The 14,329-nt window shown below is 58.1% G+C and overlaps 1 protein-coding gene across 1 annotated transcript in view; it reads left to right on the forward strand.

The window, feature by feature from the left end:
- Window positions 1-8,692: 8,692 nt before the first annotated feature.
- Cpne2 (copine 2) overlaps window positions 8,693-14,329 on the forward strand; it is a 34,771-nt gene continuing 29,134 nt past the window's right edge. Inside the window, exon 1 of the mRNA XM_046434743.2 lies at window positions 8,693-8,711. Within this exon, the coding sequence (XP_046290699.2) occupies window positions 8,693-8,711 (19 nt within the window). The remainder of the gene's footprint in view (window positions 8,712-14,329) is intronic.

The following is a 14,329-nucleotide window of genomic DNA, read 5'->3' on the forward strand; positions in this document are numbered from 1 at the left end:
GACGGTGACTTCTGTCAAGTGCCAGTCCAGCCCTCCCACTCAAGGGTGATCTGCTAGGGTCACGTGGCTGTGCCCTCTGGAGGGGACCCACACCCCTCAGGTTGCTGCAATCCCCCCAACACTCCCCTTTCTATCAACACCCTGTTGCTCTGCCCCTGGTTTTCACAGCTCACCTGGTCCTCATGTGCACCTGAGTGTACATGTGTGTACACACACACACACACACACACACACACACGACTATTGATGAGGTCAGGGAAACCAGGTGTGCAAAGTCCCTGGTACAAGAAATAAGCCCTGGTTACATGCCAGTTCCATTCCCCTTTTAGAGCTGAATATCTTATGGGATTGGAAAATGCCCCAAATGACAGAATCACAGCACCCCCTCTCTGTGACCTGTCTGTGGGTGGAGCAAGTGGAGCTTGGGGGGCGCCTTCCCCACTAATGTGAAAAGCCAGCCTGGGGGTGCAGTTACAACCGAAGGCCACAGGAGGGCAGGAGAGCCCACTGGCAATCCCTGAGATGTGTTCATCCGTGGATCCCAAAGGTGAGGGGCTGTTCCCACCTGGCTAGGAGCTTGGGGTGTCCCGGCCTACTTGTGGCTCACTGGTCCTGACCTTTGTTGCCCTCCACGTTGTCCCCGGCCTCCCGCCAAGAACAAGGAGAAAGTCCTCTGGCCGAGTGCCAAGCACCCACGTGTCGCACTGGGACATCCTTATCGGGCCAGGTCAGGGCACAACTGGCACCAAATAGCACCATCCATCAGTCTAGTCACGGGGGAAGCAGTCAGCAGGTGGAGGATCCAAGAACGGTACCTGAAAACCCCGGGGCCCAGAATTCTCTCTCCCCTTCCTGGGACCTGATGCCAAGTTGGAGGCCCACGTCACGTGGGTGAGGAATCCCGTTGATGATTGTATTAAGATACAGCCTCTCCTGCCACCTACCTCCTTGGAGGCCTTGAGTGACTTTCTGTCTGACATTGATGGGGACCAGTCTCCCTGCCCGAAGTAGGTCCCGTTTAAATATATACATGACAGCAAATAAAATTCAAAGAACAATACAGCTGGGGGCCAGCAAGCATGTCAATCAAAACAGTGCTGCCAGTTCTGGGGGTAAGCCGAGGAAGTGAGGGGGCCAGTGGCACCTAGGTCCACCTGCCAGGCAGGGAGAAGCTCCCGAGGCGACTCTGTCCATTGGCCTCCATCCTGGGGTTTTGCTCCGTCTTCCTGATGGGAGTCACAGTGTCCCCCTTTCCATCTTCAAGGGCCGTTCAGTTGCCTCTCTGCCCTCCCCCCACCCCTAGTGCTTCCCAAGCTATGGAGTTGCAGTTACAGAAATGATAATGTGCACGGAGTCGCCTCGACAGGAGGATTCTGGTCCAGCGCTCGGGGGCCGGGCCTGAGGTTCTGAATTTCCCCCAAGCAACGTCTACGAAGGCACCTGGGGAGCTTTCTATAAGTGCATTGGGCTGGAGATGTGGCTCAGTGCTAGAGTGCTTGCCTGGCATGTGTGAGGCCCTGGGCTCCGTCCCAGCACCAGGAAAGAAAAAAAAACAGCATTTAGAAAACTCCCTGAGTGCTTCTGATTCGCAGTCACTGCTCCAGAGGAGGCCGTCCCTTGGAGGGGTTGGGCACGCCTTCACACCTAGGCCTCTTATTTTGTCCTGAGAATCCTGGTGACCCTCCCGCCCCAGGTGAGGACACTGAGAACTACAGGCTTTTTCTAACATTCTGGAAGGCACAGAGTCAGTAACTGGCAGCACCTGCATTTGAACCAGGCCTTTGTGACTCTGTGACACCCTCGGTACCACCTCGGTTTCCTCATCTGTATCATAAGCAAAATGAGACAAGGCACAGGACCTATTTCCTTCAGCTGCAAGGATGACCCTGTGGCTACTTCTTAATGCTCCTGGGGAGAGTTCTGGATTACCTGGTTATTTCTACAGAGAATCACCATCTCTGACCTCTAGGTGCATCACAACCTCAGCAACAATCTCCCCACTTTACAGATGAGAAAACTCCGGGGGGGGGGGGCAGAGAGGGTACATGGCTTGCCCAAGGTCACACAGGGAGTATTTAGTGAGGCTCAGATTCCAACCCTGGATCCAAAAGGTAAAGAGGGCCTCAGGGTGGTCCTGGACTGGGGATCCAACTAGCCTGCAGGTCTGTGTGCTCTTGAGGGAGAGGGGCTGCCAGGGAGATGAAGGAGATGCACCTTGTCTGGGCCCTGCTTCTGCCAGGCCTGAGGAATGGTAGTCCAGCCAACATGCCCTTTGGACACATCTGGAGCTCACAGCAAAGACCATTCAGTGGTTGGCTTGGTAAAGGTCCTCCCAGGGTGGGGCCCAGGAAGCCCTGACAGCTGGTGCTCCTTCTGTCGTCCAGCTGCACCTGCGAAGACCCCACACTACCAGTGTGTCTCCAGGCCACCAGCACCCTCCTCCCCAGCTCTCGGAAACCACATTTGGTGAACTTATGCCCCCAACACTCCGACTCCACCCTGGCTGCCCAAAGGGACCTTTGACTTGGGGAGGAGGGAGCAGAAGGGGGGCTATCTCCAGAGAACCAAGGCAACTGGGGTCCCCTGGGTTAGAGCCGGGGTCCAGCAGCAGCACCCAGCCCACCACTGCCTTATAGTCCAGGGCAGGCCTAGAACTGACTGAGGAACGTCTTGGAGGGGCTGGAGAGGCCTGGCGTCCCAACCCTACAAGGGCGTCATCCCTGCATCGATCCGAGTAAGCACGAGCTGGCATTATAAATAGCAATTACACACCAGCCAGCGCCTGCCCATGCCCGGTTCCATCTCACTGGGTCCTCCCAGCCATCCCATAAAGCAAACACTGAGTCCATGCCCTCTTACAGAGAGGGAAACTCATCCGGAGCGCTGGACAGCCTCACCAGGGAGCAGCAGAGATTCAAACACAGGACCAAGGCGCCGGGCCCGAGGCGTGTCCAGAATCAGTCTCACCAGCCTCTACCCAGATCCCTGAGGGCAGAGCTGCGTCACAGATTTGTTTCTACATCAATTTCCAGGGGCAGGTGGTATTTTCTAAAGGCTGCCATCGCAGCATCTCCCATCCCACATGCTTTTGACTCTGTGACAGTGACACTCCTCTGTGACAATGTGGGACTTCCAAGGCCAAGGCCCATCGAAGATGATGAAGCATCAACCCTGTTCTCTCGTCTTGCTCACTCTTGGAGCTCAGCTCCAAGGGCTACAAGGAAGCAGCAATGGCCAGATGTGTGGGTAAGAGACTTCTAGGTGACTCCAGCCCCTGCCACCGCCTCACTTGGGGGTGAACTGCAACTGGCTGAGCCCAGCTGACCCCAGAAGCATGAGACAAGGTTTGGGGTGATTGGGGACACAGCTTGGATGACCTCAACACCTACACCTCCCCAGGCTCAGCCAGGACCTGGTGAACAGGTCTGAGTCACGGGTACTTCTCCAGGGTCTTTCATTTACAAGCACACCGAAGGCCACCCTGGCTATTCCGTTTGTCCAAACAGCACAGTCAATGAAAATAATCACCCAGATGGCAGGCCTTGACACACTCACATGCCCTACGCGGACAAGGGCTCATTTAGGGCAAGGAAGGCCTCCCACTGTGCAGAGAGAGCTCCCTGCCAGGGCAAGGGAAGATCTCATTCTGCATTTTGCAGGCTTGTGTGGTGCATGGTGGGAAGACAGTGTGTGAAATCAAGCCAATACGGACACTTGGCCTTCGTCCACTGACCTCTGGGCTCTCCTGATCCTTGTTTTATGTTTTCTAAAGACAGCTGTATGGAGACACAATTCACACAGCAAGACATTCACCCTTTGAAGTGTATAAGTCGGTGGCAGGTATCTACAGTTACGCAGCCGTCACGGTAATCTCATTTTGGAACCTTTTTATCTACCCCCAAAGAAAGCCTGTATCAATAGCAAGCGCCACCCCACTTCTTCCAGGTCCACACAATAATGAATCTGCTTTCTGTCTCTATGGATCTGTTTATTCTGGACATTTCATCTAAATGAAATCATGGAACGCGTGGTCTGCTGTCACTGGTTCCTTTCACTTGGCGTGTTTTCGAAGCCCGTCCCTATTGCAGCGGGTGGCAGTAGTTCGTCCCTTGCCGCAGTTGAATACTATGCCACTGTCTGGCTATATGTGCCGCATTTCCTTTTCCATTCATCACTAATGCACACTGGGTTGCTTCCACTGCTGGGCTTTTGTGAATCACGCTGCTGTGGACGTTCATGCACTAGCTTGTGTGCCGAGATGTTTCCATTTCTCTTGAGAACTGCCGGGCGCCCTGGCTTTGCCAACTCCCACGGCCAAGCTGGGTGTTCTAGGCTACCCCGCCTCCATCTTTGCACTTTTCATTTAGTAACACAACTGCCTGGGCCCTGGACTTGCTCCCCAGGGGTGAGCAACTTGAGAGGGACATCTGGTTCACCACTGCACACCCCAGCGCTGGGCCCTCCGGCTGCTGGAGAAGCAAGAGATGCTGGGGGCCAGGAGAGCCTTCCTAGAGGATGCTGGGCTAGAGCTGGCTCTGAGAAGCCCCACGGGATGGTCAGCCCCAGATCTGGCCTTGACAACTTCATAAGCAAGAAAGGTAAAGAGAGCTTGGAGAGAGGTAGGGTGTCTGGAGGACAGGCAGGCAGAGAACAAAGCTAAGAGCCCTGGGGTGGTTCGGTGGCTGCCCCTCTAAGGCTGCTAAGTGCCAGTGACTCAGACATGGAGGGAGGTTCGCAGGCTGCAGTGTGAGGCTCTGCCATTAACCCTCACCAGCCTGGAATGGAAACCCACAACCCAAGCCCAGGTCTTAACCCTCTGCAGCCCAGTCCTTGCGCCCCAGGGCAGGGTGTTGTGTGGCCTTGAGCTCCCCGAAACAGTTCTGCTCCCCCAATCTGATTAGCAGAGGCTCAGCTGTCTGTTCCCTGGTTGTTAACTTGACCAAAGGGCCCATAAATGCCACCAAGCGATTATGAGCAGCTTAAGTGCCCAGCAACAGACTCATTTCTTAAGAACCGGTGGCTTTTCTAGAAGACAGCCTTCACAGAAGGGGAGGCTCGGTTAAAAAGACGCCAAGCTGCTCTCAGGGACTAGCCCCAAGCCCCATCCCTAACGTCTTTATCTTATCGTTTGTGTCAGACGTATGTCATCTTCCCAGTCTCTGGAGGCAAGAAAACGCTACTGAAAGGGGAAAAAATAAAAATGGAAGAAAACACTGCGGTCCTAGTGCGGCTCCAACAAGTCCAGAACCGTGCCCGTGCCGTCTCCCCGAGGTGCCGCGCCGCGCCTCTCGGCTCCCGGGGTCGAGGCCGCAGGCGGCGCCCTGGAGCCCCGCAGGCGCGGGGATCCCACCCCTCGATTCCCGCTTCGGAACCCCGAGCGCAGAGCGCGCCGAGCTCAGAGGTGCCTGACGCGGAGGCGCAGCAGGCCCGGGAGGGCGCGAACTCGCGGCGCCGCGATCGGCCGGGCTCCCGCCGGAAGCGACCGAACCCTCGGGTTCGGGTCTCGAGCGTTCGCGCCCCGCGCCTGCCAGGGCTCTGAGCGGGACCGCGCCCCCGCTGCGCCCGGGGGGAGCGCTCGCCCCTCCAGGAAGCGCCCGCCTCGCCTCGCGCTTCCCTCCCCGCACCCGCCCTCGGCCGGAGGGAGGAGCCCGAGCCGCCGCCGCCGCCGCCGCCGCCTGGCCCGGGAGGAGGACCGGACCCCAGCGGCCGGGAGCGCACGCGATCGGGCCACGGCCGCGCGGGCAGCGCCCTGAGCCGTCCGGCGCGCGCGGGCCCGGCGAGCAGCGCAGCGCCCGGGGATGCCCCGGTTGCCCGGGGCGGGGGCAGCGGCCGCCGCGTGCTGAGGCGGCGGCGCCCGCGGGACGCACGGTGAGTGGGGCCCGGGGGGCGAGGGCGGACGGGACAGCGTGGCGCGGGCGCTCAAGTTCGGCCTTGGGACTCGGCTCCGGCGCCCTTGGCCCGCCAAAGGGAGCCGCTTCCCCTCGGGGGCCGCGGCGCTGGGAACCCGGGCCACCAGCGCGCGCCTGGACTCCGATGCCCGGAGGCTCGGCTCCGACCCGGCCACGCGGGGGCGCCCCGCCTTCTCCCCCACTGCGGGGAAGGGAGCGCGGCCGGGTGCCGGAGGACCGTAGCGCTCCGGGGACCCGAGCCCAGCTGTTTCGGGGACTCTCCTACCTCCCCACCACCACCCCCCGAGCATCCTGGAGGGCTTCCGGAAGGTGGGGTCCCCCCTGCCAGCCACCGTCACAGCTGCCGAAGGCGTGAGGTCGGGCAGGCTGCCGGGCGCACCTCTCTAGCCCACTTCCAGCCCCACCCCAGCCCTGCCCCGGGAACTGCCCCAGGGCGGGTCCCCAGCCCCGGAAGGCGAGCGAAGAGGGGGAGTGGAGCTGGGCAGCTTCCCAGAAGTCGGAGTGTGTTTGCAAACTAGTTTTGCGCAAAAGCTGTCTGGCACCTATGTGTTTAAAGGGTGGGGGAGGGAAAGAAAGAGGCCCTTTCTTCCTTCCCGTCCCTGCAGCGATGCTTCTTCTCGGAATTTAGAGGGGTCTTACTCCCTTCTTCCTCTCGCTTCCCATCTCCTTCTCCAGCGTCGCCCCTTCCAGTTCGGAAGCTCTTCTTAGGGTGGGGGGCTCCAGCACCAGGAGGCTGAGATCTGCCCAAGGCCACAGGTGCAAGAGGAACCCAGGCTCCGATAGCTAGTGAGGGGTTCCTCTTGGTGTCTGACTTCCCTCTTCCCTCCACCGTAGGTATTTGGGGGGAAGGGACAAGGTCTGGGGGAATTATCCCAGCTGCCCTTTATTTTATCTGCTCTCAGGTTTTGATCAGGTAGGAGTGTGGACTGTGACTTAGGGGTGGAGACCTTATTCTGCATCTTGGGGCATCCACAGCTTCTGTGGCTATGGCATTACTGCCAGACAGGCTCACCTGGAAAAAGTCCCCAGCCCAGGGTCAGTCCACTCCCTGGTGGAGGACTCTCCCCCTCTTCCCACCTCTATCCCCTATGGAAGGCACTGGGACTGCTGAGTCAATAATCCAGCCCCCTTCCCCGTAGAGAATATGGCCTCAGAGAGGACACAGTGTGGGCTCCATGGAAGCCACCTGGAGACTGGGTCACCCTGATCTTGGCAGGCAGGCAACAGATGGAGGTGGCGACCATCTGATCATGCCTCACTCCTCCCTGTCCAGGAGGGATGTTGTGGTGTTCCCCAGTGCCTGAGGACTGAGTCGGGTTCAGAGGTACCTTCTGGATCCCAGCTCAGTGTCCTCTGCCCTCCCAGGGCCTCCTGGCTTCAGGAGGAGGGGTCAAGGAGATTGCTGTAGTGGGTAAATGGTGGGGAGCCCTTCGCCCATGGGAAAGCAGGCATTTGGCCAGGGTTGTGATCTTTGGCAGCTGGAGACTGCTTGTGGACAGCCCCAGTGGGGGGCCACAGGAAACCTGGCTCTGAATGCTGCCCTCTGACCAGCAGCAGAACCATGGCCCCAATCCTCTGAGCGCTTGTGTCATCATCTGTAAAATGGGCTCATCACCCAGGGTCTGCCCAGAGCCTAGGCAGGAACATAAAGGAGTGGTTTTATGTGATCCATCTGGCAGGGGGCCCAGTGAGCTCTGGGATTGCCCCCAGGCAGGTGACACAGGTTGCTGGAGTGGGAGGGGTCACCCAGACAGATTTCTCCAAGGAGAGATGGTGGGGGTGCAAAGGATAAGGAGGCTTGGGTTCTCCTTGCCTCTGTGACTTCCTGTCTTCCTGCTCTTCACCCCTCCTGGGGCTCTGGGGTTTTTCCATCTGTAAAGTGAAGCAAAGTATGACATGATGGAATTCACAGCCTCCTGGGAGGCTGGGGCCAGGGAATGGGGGACACGAATGCAAAGTGGGGAGCACTTCATGAGCGACAAGTATGGTGTCTCAGGTGGTGTTTCAAGGGCTCCCCAACCCGGGATGCCTGGAGATTTTAAATTGAGGTGCAGAAGTGAAGAAGAGGTCAGGACGGAGCCTCAGTTTCTCTTGTCAGTCAGCAAGGAGCGGATGCTGGAGACCTTCATCTTCTTTCAGAATGATGGTGTGTTTCTTTAAAGGTCCTGGTGGGATGGAGTTGGATGGTGAAGGGCTTGTGCGCTGGCACTGTGACTGGTATGCAGCAAGCACTTGGTGACCACTAGCTATCGAGATCCTTGTTCACAGGGACATCAGTGAGCCCGGTGGGGTAACTGCATTCAGGAACCCTCCTGGGATTCTCCCAGGCAGTCTGCTCCGCCCAGCCCTCCCTGGAGACAGGAACCATGCAATCCAGACATGGAGAGATCACTGTTTCATGTCTTAAAATGTCTTTCCACTTGCCTGTCCATACCTTCTTCCTCTGGGGTCTGAGATGAGACTAATTAGGATAGCACCACTGTCCCACTGTGACATCACCTTGCTTTATTTATCTTGGGGCATTTGCCACTAAGATCACCCTATTTGTTTATTTGTACCTCAGTTTATTATCCACCCCCTTCATCAAAGGGTGTCAGTTCCATTAAAAAGAACAAGGGCAGGGCTATGTCCCTGTACTTAGAACAGCACGTGGCACATAGTAGATGTTCAATAAATGTTCTTGTTTTGTAGCCCCTGCTAAATGAAGTCTGTGAAGGTGGGTGAAGGAGATTGGAAGAATTATGAGCTTGCCCTCAAGTCTCTGGAGGGATCCCAGTATCACTATGCTGAGGGCGGGGGCGGGTAAGTGCGGATCGCCAAGAGCAGCGGAGTCACTCATGGCAGGGGCAGGGACAGGTGTGTGTCTGAGAGAAGGTGAGATTCAGCCTGCCCTGAAAGAATGGGGATTAGAGGAGGTGATGCCCCCTGAGTAGGCATCACCTTCTGCCATTGCTTGTTGCCCCCCCCCCGTGGGAGAGGGGTGGAGGGAGGGGTCCGAGGTGCGCTGGGGAGAGTCACCCATTCCCTGTGTGACCTGAACTGTTTCTTGGTTAACCTCTCTGACCTCAGTTTTGCATGTAGGAAATAGGCGTCCTAAGAACAGGAAATCTCCTTTCCGCCTGCAGTCACCCATTTCCTGTACAGCAGGTCTGGGTCAGAGACTGTGCTATATCTGCTGGGTGACAATCATGGTCAAGGCAGATTCAGCCCCTGAGCTCCGGAGCTTGGAGTTGGGGGTGGGGGACCGAGATGAGCAAATGACCCAAAAAAGGGTCATAAAGAGTCAAAGAGTCGTAAAGACAGTGACTGCCATAGGGCGGCGCAGTGGCAGTGAGGGAGGCCTCTCAGGGAGGCAGTGACCTTTGAGCTGAGATGTTATGGACTGGAACCCACAGGAGCAGGGCGTTGGTCTCTGTCGTGGCTGCGTCCCAGCTGTACCTGGGGCAGGTAGGTGCTCAGTGGATGTCTTTGAATGGACGAACAAAGAACAAGGGCCCAGGATGGAGGAGACAGCCCGGGCAGAGGCCCTGGGGTGGGGACGTGGAGCATTCTAGGAACCCGTTCTCCCCACAATTCCGCTGTCTCCCTGGATGGCTTTTGCGGCTGACCAGGAGCTAGGGGCCTCTGGCCTGCCCAATGTGTCTTGCTGTCTCTCCAAGACACAGGAGAGGGCGTGCTCAACTCCCTGCAGATGTCCCCCCCCCCCCCCGGGCCGGACAGTCTTTCAGGCCATGTCCCTGGGACCAGCCCCAGAGGGTGCTGGCAGCAGAGCACTGGCTGCAGGGTGGCCGCCTGTTTCCGACTCTGGTTTTCAGGGACTGTAGAGCTTGAACCAACAGATCGTTCTCTCCAGTGCTGGAGACTGCGGCTGGACATGGAGCCAGGCTCTGGGGGGCCCTCCCCACGTGCTGCAGGCCCTGGTAGGCTTGAGCGTCCCTTGGCATGTGGCATGTGGCATGTGGCATCGCAGCTCTAGCCTCTGCCTCCTCCCTCACATGGCCATCTTCCCTTGAACCTTCACATTGTCCTCTTCTAAGGTCATCAGTCACATGGGATTCGGGGCCACCCCACTGCAGAATGACCTCATCTTCACTAATTACATCTGAGACTCCCATATTCCCCACTAAGTTCACATTCCAGGTGTGGGGGCATCTGTGGGGGGCACAGTCCAGCCTATAATAGGTGGGTTATGAAACTTCTGTGCCTTAGTTCTCTGATTTATAAAATGGAGATAATGGCAGGGCCCATCTCCCGAGGTAACGGGGAGACAGACCTACGCCCTTTGAACAGGACCAGGTGTGCAGAGGCATCCGGTCAGGGCTGAGTCCCGTCTCCAGGAGCGGAAGAAGCTGGCAGTGCCCTCTCCACAAGGCCTGGCCCGAGGAGGGCCTGGGCCTGAGGTTGGGCTGCTTCCCTGGGTGGCGGCCTCTTGCCTGGTGCTGGGGCTCAGAGCCCCACCACTGGCTGGCTGAGGATGTGGGGCTCTTTGGCATGCCAGGATGTGGGGTGGGCAGCCTGAGGGCACTGAGTACAAGGAGCCGTTGAAAAGATGGCAGGGGCCTCCTCTCCTGAGGGATGTACCCAGTGCACAGCCACCACAGGGGCCTGCGGAGGAATTCTGGGGCTGAACGAGTCCCGATGGCTTTCCAGGCCCGTGAGCTCAGAGATTCTGGGTGGAACTTGGGACTAGAAGCCCAGAGCAGCCCACAGAGGACAAGGGGCATCTGTAGCCCCAGCCGCAAGGCTAGAATGAGCAGGGAGATGGAGATGCCCAGGAGAAGGAGCCTGCCTGGGTTCACCCTGGGGATTAGGAGCCTCCTGGCACCTACTGCCCCGTGGCACTCCTGGGGGCGGGGACACCGCAGGGAGGACTCTGGGACTGTGTCCCGATCTCTGACCCTCTCCAAAGCTCCCTTTGAGTGAAGCCACATTTGAATAACTTAGGCCCTGTGGTCACCAACCCTCCACTAGCCTGGCCTTCCATCTAAGCCTGGCCAGACCTACTCCCAGAGTCCCCACAGCACTCAGTGCAGCCTGGAGAGCCTCCGTGCCCATCCCCAGGGCTTCCTGGGAGGCAGAGGCAGGAGGCAGGGTACCGCCAGCCCTTTTGGCAGATGACAAGCCAAGGCCCTGAAGGGAGAGGTGGTGAGAGCAGGACTGGCCCTAACCTGTGGCCTCCCTGGGCCGGGGGAGGCTGCCTGTCCACCTGCTGGGCTGGTCCCTGCAGTGACAGCCTGGGGAGACTCCAAGCCGAGTGCTCCGGTGCAGGGCCTGGTGCTCCCGGAGGAGGGCTTCCCCCACAGGCCAGAGCTTGGTGACTAGGCGGGGATGGCGGGTAGCTTCCCTGAGTGTGGCCTGGCAGAAGCCGGGCCCAAGGGACATCAGATCCGACCCCTGCTGCCTCCTCCTCGCCTTGCTGTCTGCGTCTATATTTATCCCCGTAATGGCCTGGCTGCCCGGCAGAGTGCCGTGTCTTCAGAGCACGGCAGCGGTGCCCTGGCGAAGGTGGAAAGGGACTTGTGGGAGGTGCCGCCCCTCGGCTTGTGCAGAGTGGCCAGGCTGGCCTGAAGGCTGCAGCCACCTGGTGGGAGTCGTGAGCCGCAGGCGTGCAGGAGGGTCCCGAGGAGCAGCGGCGACTTGGGGTGGGCTACCCCTGCCCCCCAAGATGTTGGGGCCATGGCCGGGTTCTCGTGTGTCTGGAAGATGAGGGCAGATAAACCGTGACGCCTTTCAGTCCAGGGTCCCAAGTCCCAGAATTCCCAAGTCCGGAATTTTGTGAGTCCGCTGTAATTCCAGGGGATCCCAAGATGTCATGGGTCCTTTTCCTTTGACCTTTCTCTCTTCCTCTTGGCCAGCAGCGTTTGTCCAGCTCCCAGTCTCTGCCTCTCGGTGTTGGGAACAACAGAGATGAAAATGAGATGTGGTCCCCTCTTTGGGCTCCAGTGAGGGCAGCATTTCCTAAGCTAGTGGTTACCGTGGGGCAGCAGCGGGGTGGTTGCCCCTCAGGGACCTAGGAAGCAGAGGGCTCTGCAGAGGGGCCCTGAGTTGTTGGTTTTCGTCCCTAAACATTGTATTTCTGAATATCAGAAAGCAGAACCGCCAGCCTGCCTGCACAGCTGGATGGCAGCCCCTGGCCCGCACATCTGGGTTACCAGCACCAGGCCTCCTGTCGGTCATGCCACTAACTGACCTCCTGGGGTCCTCACCTTCAATAGCCTAGATTTCTCTGGTCCACATTGAACTGTCCATATGTGAACCCACACCAGGTGGCGTCCCCCTTCCGTCCTGTGCCCCACACTCAGCACTTTGGGAGGCCACCCACACTGTCAGTGTGCCCGTGCCGCCTTCGGGCTCATTACGTGTCCACTGTGTACCATTCAGTAAAACACCCTTTATTTCTCCTTCTGATGGTGGAGACTCCAGCCCGGGGCCATTAGGAACAGTGCCACCGCCGGGGACATTCTGGTGCACACCTTTTGGTGGCCATCTGTGGACATTTCCCTTGAGCCTTGCTGGTCATCCCAGGGAGGCAGTTATTGAGCTGTTGTAGGCTCTGCTGAGCAGCTCTGCTAAGTGATGGCACCGATTTCCACTCCCCCTGGCAAGCCATGAGAGCTCTGGTGGCTCGTCCTTGCCAAAGTCCCCGCTGTCAGCTTTGGAAACTTGTGGCTCTTTGGCATCTGGTTCTACCGAGCTGAGGAAATGGAGGGAGCAAAGAAAGAGGCTGAGCGTCCGGGCAGCTGGACCAGCCCACGGTGCTTAGCAGTCTGTGATTCCCCTGGAGGGACAAGAAAGACTGATGACTTGTCCCGCATCATGTCAGGGCCGGTGTGGATCCGTCCTGTGGTCGGGAGTGGTATCGGCCTGGGAGCCAGAGAGTGAACCCTTGCCCTGTTGGAGCTCGGTTTCCTCATCTGGATACGGGGGTGGGGTGGAGACGGTGCCTGGCTCAGGGATGCTGGGAAGATACGGAGTCAGCGCTCCTACGGTGCCCAGCAAGGACCTGGGCCAGGCCTTAGGATGAAGGCTTTTATGATGGTTGTTTCTCCATAGTGTGGCCACACCCACCTTCCCTCTTTCAGCTCCCGCACTCAGGAAGGGCAAACCCAGAACCTCACCCCAACGCCTTACTTTTGTGCCCTTGGGGGCTAAATGTTGCTCTGATGGCCGATCTTACGTGTTGGACTCAGCTGGGCTACAGTGGCCAATTGTTTGGTTGGATACCAGCCCACATGTTGCTGTGAAGGTATTTTTTTTTTTTTTTTTTTTTTTTTTTTTTTTAAAGATAGAGTGAGAGACGGAGGGAGAGAGAGAGAGAAATTTTTTTTTAATATTTATTTTTTAGTTCTCGGCGGACACAACATCTTTCTTTGTATGTGGTGCTGAGGATCGAACCCGGGCCGCACGCATGCCAGGCGAGCGCGCTACCGCTTGAGCCACATCCCCAGCCCCCTGTGAAGGTATTTTTAAGATGCGATTAACATTTAAATCAGAAGACTTTCATAAAGCGGATTATCCTCCATAATGTGTGGGCCTCATCCAACCAACCGAAGGCCTTCAGCATAGAGACCGAGACTTCTCAGCAGGCACGGGCCCTGGCGTCTGCAGCATGAAGCCCTGCCCGCCTCTCAAGCCTTCCCCCGGCCCGGCCCTGCAGATTCCTGACTTCCTGCCCCACCATCACATGAGCCAATTCCTTAAAATAAGTCTCTCTCTTTGCACATGCTGCTGGTTCAGCTTCTCTGGAGAACTCTGACTAATCAGTTGCCACTTGGCTTCCTGACTCTTCTCATCTGGGAAATGGGGCAAGGGACGCAGTTTAGACCCAGCTGCACTCAAGACCCTTCCCAAACCCCTGCAAGCTCTGTGGACCCAACAGCCACGGGGGCTGGTGGGGACTGGGTATCTGGTTAGTTGAGGGTTCTGGGTGGGCAGGGCTTGTGTGGGGGCCAAGAAGAGCATCTGCTTAATTAAGCCAAGGGAGCCACGGCTGGGGTGGGTCAGCCAGCAGCCGCCATACTGCAGCCTCAGATCTGGGGCCTTGTGCTCCCCCGGGAGCTTGTTAGAACCCCCACCTGCCCGCCCAACCCGTGATTTGTGCAAGCCAACCCACGCCAGAGTCACCTGGAGGGCTTGTTCCAACACTCTAGGCTGCCTGGTCTCAGCGGTGCCCAGGATGCTGTGCTCCTGAGCGGCTCCCGAAGACACCACGGCCCCCTGTGTGGGGACCACACTGAAGCCACTTTGGCAGCTCTGCTGTTAGAGATGAGCACCGCTTCCCCAGCAGGATCTTCTGGAAGCCCTGAGAGGCCCAGCAGCCACTACACCCAAGGGTAGGTGGCCTCCTTGGAAGGCCTGTAGATTCCTGTTCCCAGTCTGTTGTTCATTCTTTGGCCCCAGCCACCCCTGGCTTCTGTCCT

This window comes from Marmota monax, unplaced genomic scaffold (genome assembly GCF_021218885.2).
Source record: "Marmota monax isolate L192 unplaced genomic scaffold, Marmota_monax_Labrador192_F-V1.1 WCK01_AAM20220418_F8-fsc00024, whole genome shotgun sequence".
NCBI lineage: Eukaryota > Metazoa > Chordata > Mammalia > Rodentia > Sciuridae > Marmota > Marmota monax.